This window comes from Protomyctophum parallelum (assembly GCF_964188405.1).
Source record: "Protomyctophum parallelum genome assembly, chromosome: 1".
NCBI lineage: Eukaryota > Metazoa > Chordata > Actinopteri > Myctophiformes > Myctophidae > Protomyctophum > Protomyctophum parallelum.
This window is the reverse complement of record NC_139697.1, coordinates 56576600-56586042: the sequence shown is the minus strand read 5'-3', so window position 1 is coordinate 56586042 and position 9443 is coordinate 56576600. Positions and strand designations below refer to the sequence as shown.

Here is a 9443-nt window from a genome sequence, read left to right as displayed (position 1 = left end):
ATGCCATATCAAGCACAAATTAATCATTACATGAAGATATGTACCAATGCCAGGGTATAAATGGCTCTCAATGGGGACATAATAAAGATATGTTTCAGTGTCGGGTGGATTAAAGGAAATGCCTCTATGTATATATGTATATGTAATCTGTAAATTGATTAGCCGTATACTGTGGTTACATGGGTCGTTTGATGCGTATGTCCGTAGCTGCGTATGACATAATGAAGATATGTACCAATGCCAGGGTATAACTGGCTCTCGATGGTGACGTAATAATGATATGTTTCAGTGTTGGGTGGATTAAAGGTAATGCCCCACATGTATACATGTACGTATGTATGTAATCTGAAACCAATGCCATATCAAGCACAAATTATCATTGCGTCATACACAGCCACGGATATACGCATTGGAGCACCGGACAAACAGCATTACTTGCATGCTCTGCTTGCGCAAGTAACAAGTCCATGTTTTACCTTACCATGTGTCAACCAACACTGCAGCTAATAATATTAGCTGCAGTGTTGGTTGACATATTATGTGAATTGCAAAGCGGACCAGCTCGGACAGAATTACAAATCCCACACTGAACACAGGGAGGTTCAGGTTCCTGTGTGTGTGTGTGTGTGTGTGTGTGTGTGTGTGTGTGTGTGTGTGTGTGTGTGTGTGTGTGTGTGCGTGTGGGTGGGGGGCCTGGGGGGGTTTAAGGTTCATATGGTTAAACTGTGAATCATGTTTATGGCAATCACGGATGATATCAGACAAACCAGATGTCTGTGTTTGTCTGTACCACCAAACAAAGGGTCTCAGACAGACCAGGCAAGGTTTTATCTATTGTATCAGCAACATTCAGTTTTAATGGAAGCTGTGCTTGGTATTACCTCATTTCCAAATTATGGACCTCAGGCATTAATAGAAGGTCTAATTTTATGCTGTTAACACAAAGAACTCGTTAGCTGAGTGTACTGTTAGGCTGTGATTATGAAGTATGAGCTGGCAGGCCAGTTATCTGTTCCTAAGAGCAGAAGAGATAATTTATGTGCTCAGCTTGAAATTTCTTCATTCAACCAACATGCAGAATTAAGAGGACACTTTTTCACGGGTAATAACCCTACAGTGTACACAGCAAAATGTTCAGTATTAATAACATTTTGAGCATGTAAATATGGACCATTACTCTCAGAATTAAATTAAAAGAGGGATTTTGCTGTGTAGGTTGGCATTAGCCTGGCAAGTGTATATTGTATGTTTTAAGGCCAGCCAGCCACTTTCATTATCATCAAATTCATGTCCAAATAAAGCATAATAAAACAAAGAACAGACAGGTTTGCTTGAATGATAATTGATAATCTTACAGTACAGGTGCAATTACACACTATCACCATGACAGCAGCTTAACCACATGAACCCTAGCATTCCTATTCTGGGGCAAACACTCAAACAAAAAGCGGATCTACAAGCTGAGCTTGGCCATTTTCAGCAAAGAGATTTGGTGTTAAGGGGGAAAAAGGGCTACGTAGTATGCCCAATAGACCCAACCAGGGGACCACGATCAGCTTACATGATGATATGAGTTAGACACTTAAGACCTGGAGGCATGGTCAATGCTCTTTGGCCACTCAGAATAGCCAAATGGCATTGATCACGCCTCCAGGTCTTAAATTAAGTAATAAGACCTGGTACTTAAGACGCGCAAAATACAGTCCTTACCGCCTCTGACATTCTCTGATACGTTTATATAGTTTTGCCATTTATTTGTGTAAAGCACTTCATGACACTTAATATCCATAACATTGTCCCCCGAGTCACACTCAGAGCAAGGAAGTACCATTAGTCCAGCAGCCACAGTGGCAAACAGATTCCCCAAATACCCAGTCAATTGCATCAATCTACAGGCCAAAATAGGATTTAGTAAATAGAATAGTTGATGTCTGTATGCTGACTATACCTGCCAAGATGGCTGGCAGAGTACCCCGACCAGCCACAGCTGTCAGCTGTTGACTAGTACGTGTTAAATTCCCACTCTGGTCACAGCATTGCTCAATGACTCCAGCTTACTGAAGTTCAGTAGGCCTAACAGTTAAAATGGCAGAAGGAAATGGCACACAATAAGTATATAGAATTCTCAATTCCAAAACACATTTTAACTATACATTAGGCAGTTTCTTTGCATATTGATAAACACTGCTATGAAATGAATATTTCCGCTATTCAGGACGTCCTGCGAACAACTGTCTGTTGGACCATGTGTCGCTGTGCGAGGTCCCTCACTGAAGCAACCGAGTGAGCAGCTCATCCACAAAGACGCCAGCAGCGAGGACGAGGAGCATGACCATGAGAGTCAGGCCACGCCGTACCACCAGCTGTCTGCACGACAGAGCCACCCCCACTCTAGTGGCAGCTGCCACGCCCTCGCCCGAATCAAGCGCTCCTGAGACCACGTCCGCCCTCTGAGAGGTCAGAGAACCAGATCTCTGAGCCAGCATCTCCAGGGGTATGATAGAATGCCCTGATTGGGGGAGATGCAGACAAAGACGGGGAACAATAAGGTGTCATGAGAGTGACGCTTCCCAGTGTCCTCCAGAGGCCATTATTTGGGGTCGACTTCTGTTGATCCGAGCGTGGTTTGATAACTCAAACATGTGACGCTCCTTAAGGGAGATGCTGGTTCAGCTATCAGAAATGGTACAGTACATTGAGGCTTATTTTGCTGTGAACTATGAAGAAGGTTTCAAAACAATTCCAGAAAAATGTCTAAAGTTTCTACAGAGATGTGTCAGGATTCGGAATAGGACATTGGAGTTGACTTACTTTTATTTCCGATTCCAAACATCTCTTTCCCCTCTGTGATTGGGACTCCTGCTCTCTCCAATGCCTAATTACGGTACAATATGTAAAGTACGTCAAAATGTCAGTCCAAAAGCATCTCATCCAAGTAAGTTGACCGTTTAACTGTTTAATATTCAGTGTATAATCATAACAGCATTGTAATGATTACATAAAAATGTGTGATGATCGTACATCATCATGTTGTAACATGTCGATTTCCTCATCCACATATGACGTGAATTTCTTCATTCATTGTCAATGGGAATTTAATGTTTGTGTAAGACCAAAATCTAGCTAGCGCCCCTCAAAAATGTAATGTAATGAAAATAAAATCTGGCATTCATCCAACGGACAGGGGATACTATAGGAGTAGGCCAGACACCTACCTCTGTAGTGGCCTTTTTCCAGTCCAGTTTACATAGGTAAACTATAAAAAATATGGACAGCAATGTGACAGAGGTGAAAAGTCCCAGCCACAGCCCTGCAACAGATAGGGTACTGATAAGTACAGAAAAAGTGACTCTAGTACAATGACTCTCAGTATGTGCACTCTCTCCAAGCACGGCTGTACTGACTCACTGTCTGTTTCTGTGCATAATAACTGACATGTAAATTAGTTAGTACTGATCAGATATATTGACCGTACAGTGACCTGTTCACCTTTGTGTATCTTGGCTGCTGTAAAGACTGAATTCCCCCCTGCGGAATCAATCAAGTGCAATCCATCCATCTAAACCAGACTGATTATACTTTTCTACTCCCAGGCCATTACTATTGTAGTAGTAACTAGGTCCACAGGAAATCAGTTGAGAACCACAGTTATGGCTAGTTTAAAAGCACAACCCTTTCGACAAGTGCCAAGCATGAAATATAAAAGAGCCATTACTTATTGCAGTGGTTCTCAAACATACTGTATATGCATGTCAGGGAAAGTATCCCCAATAGGAATACTATGAGTACTATTCTGAATACTTTTTCAGAATATAACAGCTCAAGCTTGAAGATTAGCCATTTTCGGATAGCCAGAAAAGTGTTTAAACTGTTCCTCATTTTGCTGGGGATCCCCCCCCCCCCCCCCCCAAGGACTGTCATCTGGGGGTTCCCAGACCCCACCTTTGAGGACCAGTGACTTGTCTGGCCCTTGGCCATTATACACCGTTCATCTCCTCTCACCTACAATGCCCATTTTGACAGGGAACATTAGGGCCGCTCCAATGGGGAAGCCGATGAAGTAGAAACCGATGAGGTTACACAATGCACCGACAATCTGTTTCCCTGCTCCTCTAACAACCCCTCCAGCCACAGCCTGTGAAGATGTAATACACATGAATCCAAATACCAATATCTCTCTCACACACACACACACACACACACACACACACACACACACACACACACACACAGACACACACACACAGACACACACACACACACACACACACACACACACACAACACACTCACACACACACACACACACACACACACACACACAGACACACACAGACACACACACACACACACACACACACACACACACAGACACACACACACAGACACACACACACACACACACACACACACACACACACACACACACACACACACACACACACACACACACACACACACAACACACTCCGCACAGGTGGGGTTTATCAAAGGCAGACACATGGACACCCTCCAAACACACCCAGCTGATTGAACCCTGCACATGACCTTGCAAAGTGGGCTAGAACTAAAAGAAGGCATTTTAAAATTGGTGTATCCCTCACCGAAGTGGCATCAGACAGATGGATAAAACCATACATTATCATGACATCAGCAACCCTCGTAACGACATCTCTGAAAGAAAAGCAAAGACATTAACATCTTAAAATATATACACATATGTTTTAGAAAATGGGAAAATACAATCAAATCAAATAGGGAAAGATATAGCTCAAATATCTTTGCGCAAATATTTTTATTTTCCTACGGGTGATTTATTTATTTGACAGGGACAAAGCTCATTAATCAACATGTCAGTTTTCACATCAATGTAAATGGGCCAGAGTTAGCCGAAGCTAAATTTCATCTGATTGACCGTCCTAAGCTATTGATATAGATGCACTATTATACAACAAATAAATTAGTTATAAACTGTATTTGATGTACCATATTAGTTTTTACCACTGGTAATGTTTGTAAACATTGCAGTAAAAAATTGGTTTGGTCAGATGAAAAGGAGTACAACGTGACTGAGGCAAAATTACAGGCACACATTTACTGTTAATGATTCATAACTTTTTTTTTTTTTTTTTTTTAAGATATTTCTTTGCGGCTTACGCCTTTATTGATTTTTTTTTAAGGGATAGAAAGTAGGCTGACAGGAAACGGGAGAGAGATGGGGGGATGACATGCGGTAAAGGCCGTGTCGGGTCCGGGAGTCGAACCCGCGGCACACCGCGACTGGATCACCAGTCCGGTGCCCAGACCGTTACGCTACGGCCTGGGCCGATTCATAACTTTTGAGGTTAATATGTATTGCAAATTATTATTATGAATACGTGTGGCTTGCTTGTCCTGCATCTGCCTGTAAACGTGCATTGAGCATTTCACGTGTACATTTCAAAATATATACATAATACATTATTGTATGGGATAATCTTGGATGATTGGAAAAATGCCAGTGTATCAGTTTACAAGTACAAGACTAATATATCTGGGTATGGAAATGTTTAATGATTTTTATTAATTAGTTTGGAACGATGGCCATTGGGAACACATGCAGTACCTGTTGTACCCGCTGTCAGAGTACTGCAGTGGTAGTTGTGCAGTACCAATGATTATAGTAACTCAGCTGGAAATACGTTGGAAGTACATGTCTGTTTATGTCCCTTTTATGCCCATATATGGAGTTCTGTGTCAGGCATGTCAGAATATACGGAGTCTATGACCATCAGCGTATCACGCACACACACACACACGCACATGCAGGCAGGCAGGCAGGCAGGCCAGACCGACAGACAGACAGACAGACAGACAGACAGACAGACAGACAGACAGACAGACAGACAGACAGACAGACAGACAGACAGACAGAGGATGTCACTCCTTCTGATCCTCTGTAAAACACACGGAGAGTTGATTGGACGGACGGTTCTGGACATATGATGCGGGAACACATGGAAAAATAATAATATATAAAATAAAATACAGTGCATGTTTAAAACAAAGCCAATATGGGTAAAGAGACATCAAAGTACAGTAAGAATGTACTCACTGCTCTGGGGTGAAAATATATCCTATAACGTCTTTAGTGACTCCAAGAACGGTCCCAACACAACATGACACTATAACTGAATTGGGGAAAATAAATACATTCATTAGTAATGTTGTTTTTAATAAACAAAAATAATTTGCAGAAGACTTTTGGCTAGTATAAATTAGACGTTAACCAAAACTTTTAGACCATGTCGTATGATGGTATCGTGCAGTGAAAATGGCCAATCTGCAAGCTCACATGAGCACGCGTTTTGAGCTTGTAATGTAGATCTTCTATTTTAGCAAATTTTTGTAATTGTTGAAAATGTTCGCCTATAATGACGTTCCCAAAAGAGCCTGGGATCCAGGTTTAAAGTGTTTATGGTCTTTTTCATGGATACGACTTCATACAGAACAGGTGAGGTGATAGCCTGCGACCGCGTTAGTAGATTTATTGAAGTCGTGCATGCGCGCATTTCATTGATGTGGTGGTCCGTACTGCGTACTTGTACAGATGAAGGAGACCTTGGCAGTCAGCTTGGCCTGCTCCATATTACCAGCACCAAGAGCATTCCCAACACGCACACTGGCTGCTACAGAGAATCCGAGTGGGAACTGTGGGAAAGGATGAGGTAAAAAAAAAAAAAAAGTACTGTAGCAACATAAATGGTAAATGGTAAATGGTGCATTTATATAGCGCCTTTATCCAAGGCGCTTTACATAGATTGTGCATTACATTCACCCATTCACACACACATTCATACACCGATTGCGGTGGAAGCCATGCAAGGTACCGACCAGCACATCGGGAGCAATTTGGGGTTCAGTGTCTTGCCCAAGGACACTTCCACATGTAGACAGGAGGAGCCGGGATTCGAACCGCCGACCCATGGATCATTGGACGACCTGCTCTACCTCCTGAGCCACAGTCGCCCCATACATACTGTAATTAGTCCATTCTCTTTCACACATCTTCAAATACAGTACATCTAAAACACGTATACATTTCCTCTCATCATGGATAAACATGACTGCATTGAATATTTTGAGTTACCATGTAAGCAACAGCTGCCAGCTCATAAACAACAGACTGAGCGGCCAGCTCAGTTTCACTTATGATACCGGCCAGGAATCCTCCGATCTCATACAGCCACCACTCCAGGCACAGCATGAACATGCTGGGGATGGCTAGCCAGATGAATGGCCCCCACTCCTGAAGACATTCAGTTGACCACCCTAGGGGTTAGAGACGGTCATAGGTCACACTTGTATTTACTGGTAAACTCCTGAAGACATTCAGTTGACCACCCTAGGGGTTAGAGACGGTCATAGGTCACACTTGTATTTACTGGTAAACTCCTGAAGACATTCAGTTGACCACCCTAGGGGTTAGAAACGGTCATAGGTCACACTTGTATTTACTGGTAAACTCCTGAAGACATTCAGTTGACCACCCTAGGGGTTAGACGGTCATGGGTCACACTCTTATTTACTGGTTATAACTATAACTATATAACTTTATTATATTGTGTAACTTTACATACTGAAACAGTGCAGTCCTCATTTTAAACAGTAAAGGACACTGGATACTGTAACAGACAGTCAAATAAACGGTATGATTCCCCATTAAACTGCATAAATGTTTACGTATGGATATGTGCAATTTGTGCATGTGTGTGTACTTTATATCAATTATCAATATGGTTAGGATGCTTGATGTCATGCAGTCAGTCAGTCAGTTAGTCTATTGTCTGACTATTGTACAATTTGGTCACATATTACACACCGGAATGTGACCAATGGTCAACGTATTCCGACATTAATAGACTAGGTTGAATGCAGAGCAAGAGGCACTCGTGAGTCGTGAGCGGAATAATTGTTGCTGCAATGTACTGTAAGGCAGAATGAACTCAGGAAAACCGTTTAATAGCCTCAGAACTGTATTGTGGTCTAAAATGACTCGGATTGAATGAAATATGATTTCAATGGGAGGCACTCACCTTCCCATGTGGCCTTGTGTAGCCTCCTCCAGCAAATGTAAACGTACAGGAACACAGCCAAGGAATACTGTGTGATAGCATTAGCTGCAGCAGATCCACTTCATCAGGGATGAAGAGCAAAAGGGTTTAGTGCAGTGAGTGGCATTACAGGGACCCCACCACACACAGTAAAATCCTTCTGTTCATTTAAAAGCTGCAATCCATAGGGTTTATGTCCTTCCAGGGATTCTAACGCAGCGCAGGGCTTGAAGATTGATACTGTTAAGACTAGTAGCAACATCAAACAAGGCTGTAAAGGCTCATTTATATTTTGTCACATGACCTTTCTAACACTGTTTTACCTCTCTACAAAAATACTGTACTGTACTGTACATGGAAGCCCATTTAATTCATATTGTTTGTTTATGTTGTTTCCTCAAGGTCCTTAAGGGGGTTCCAGGGGGTCCCAGCTGAATGATTGATATTTAGAAACCAAATAGATGCTTATGGGTCCATTTGTACACTCCCAGAGCAGAGTTAAATTAACACTCACAGATAAACATTTAACAACAACAACAACATATTAAATGGGCGTTTGTGGTCTAATTAATACGAAATGAAAAAGAGGACCAGTGGTATAGTGATGCAGGTGACTGTGTATGCGTAGTTGCGTACATGCTAGACAATGCATAGGCTGTGTCCAAAATCACTCACTGATCACTATATTGCATTGTGCAACAGCAACGACGTAAATAACAGTGATTCGAGTAAGTGTCGAAATGTGTTAACTTTTTTGTTGTACTGTACTACTAGCAATGAATGAGTGAATGAGCCATAGAGGAGGAGAAACTTACGCAACACCCATGTCCAGAGGATAGAGGAAGATATAGTTGATAAGTGCATTAAGGAGATTCCCCACAGCTCCAGTTATCACCTGAGGCCATATGATGCCCTGTGAATAACAAAACACCCTGCTTTTAAGATCACTTATCTGTTTCTCACCACCTTTGTGGTGGTCTGCCCTGAGATTGACAGGTCAGGGCCCAGAGTTCAATCTCCAGCAGATTCATTGCAAAAACTATAACAATGGTACCCAATGCCTCCCTGCTAGGCAATCAGCATTAAGGGTTGGATTGGGTGTAAGACATACTAGGGTCATGTTCAGGGGGTGTACCCGCTGCCTAACGTTACAGAAACAGGAGAAAGACTCCTGACTTCTGGGCCACATGGCTCGGATTGGTTTCCAATACCACTTTCTCCTCTTTATAGCAAGTGATTTGAATTAAAATGCATTCTTTTTAAGAAAGCAGACATCTGTGTGAATACAAATATAACAAATCCTTAATTAACATTTTCCTATCAATATGTCAATTACTCAATTTACAATTTA

General features: G+C 42.1%; 2 protein-coding genes across 2 annotated transcripts in view; one reads left to right on the top strand and one right to left on the bottom strand.

Annotated features, from left to right (window-relative positions):
• Window positions 1-9443, top strand: part of LOC310876386 (ferroxidase HEPHL1-like) — a 260954-nt gene that overhangs the window by 206603 nt on the left and 44908 nt on the right. The window lies entirely within an intron of this gene.
• LOC310877322 (multidrug and toxin extrusion protein 1-like) overlaps window positions 2268-9443 on the bottom strand; it is a gene marked incomplete at its 3' end in the record, with an annotated part of 69599 nt that continues 62423 nt past the window's right edge. The window contains exons 10-19 of the mRNA XM_083791142.1: window positions 8908-9005; window positions 8075-8172; window positions 7129-7310; window positions 6581-6689; window positions 6094-6169; window positions 4604-4673; window positions 4003-4135; window positions 3216-3310; window positions 2812-2875; window positions 2268-2509 (exon numbers count right to left, since the gene is read on the bottom strand). Coding sequence (XP_083647268.1) covers window positions 2268-2509; window positions 2812-2875; window positions 3216-3310; window positions 4003-4135; window positions 4604-4673; window positions 6094-6169; window positions 6581-6689; window positions 7129-7310; window positions 8075-8172; window positions 8908-9005 — 1167 coding nt within the window. The remainder of the gene's footprint in view (window positions 2510-2811; window positions 2876-3215; window positions 3311-4002; window positions 4136-4603; window positions 4674-6093; window positions 6170-6580; window positions 6690-7128; window positions 7311-8074; window positions 8173-8907; window positions 9006-9443) is intronic.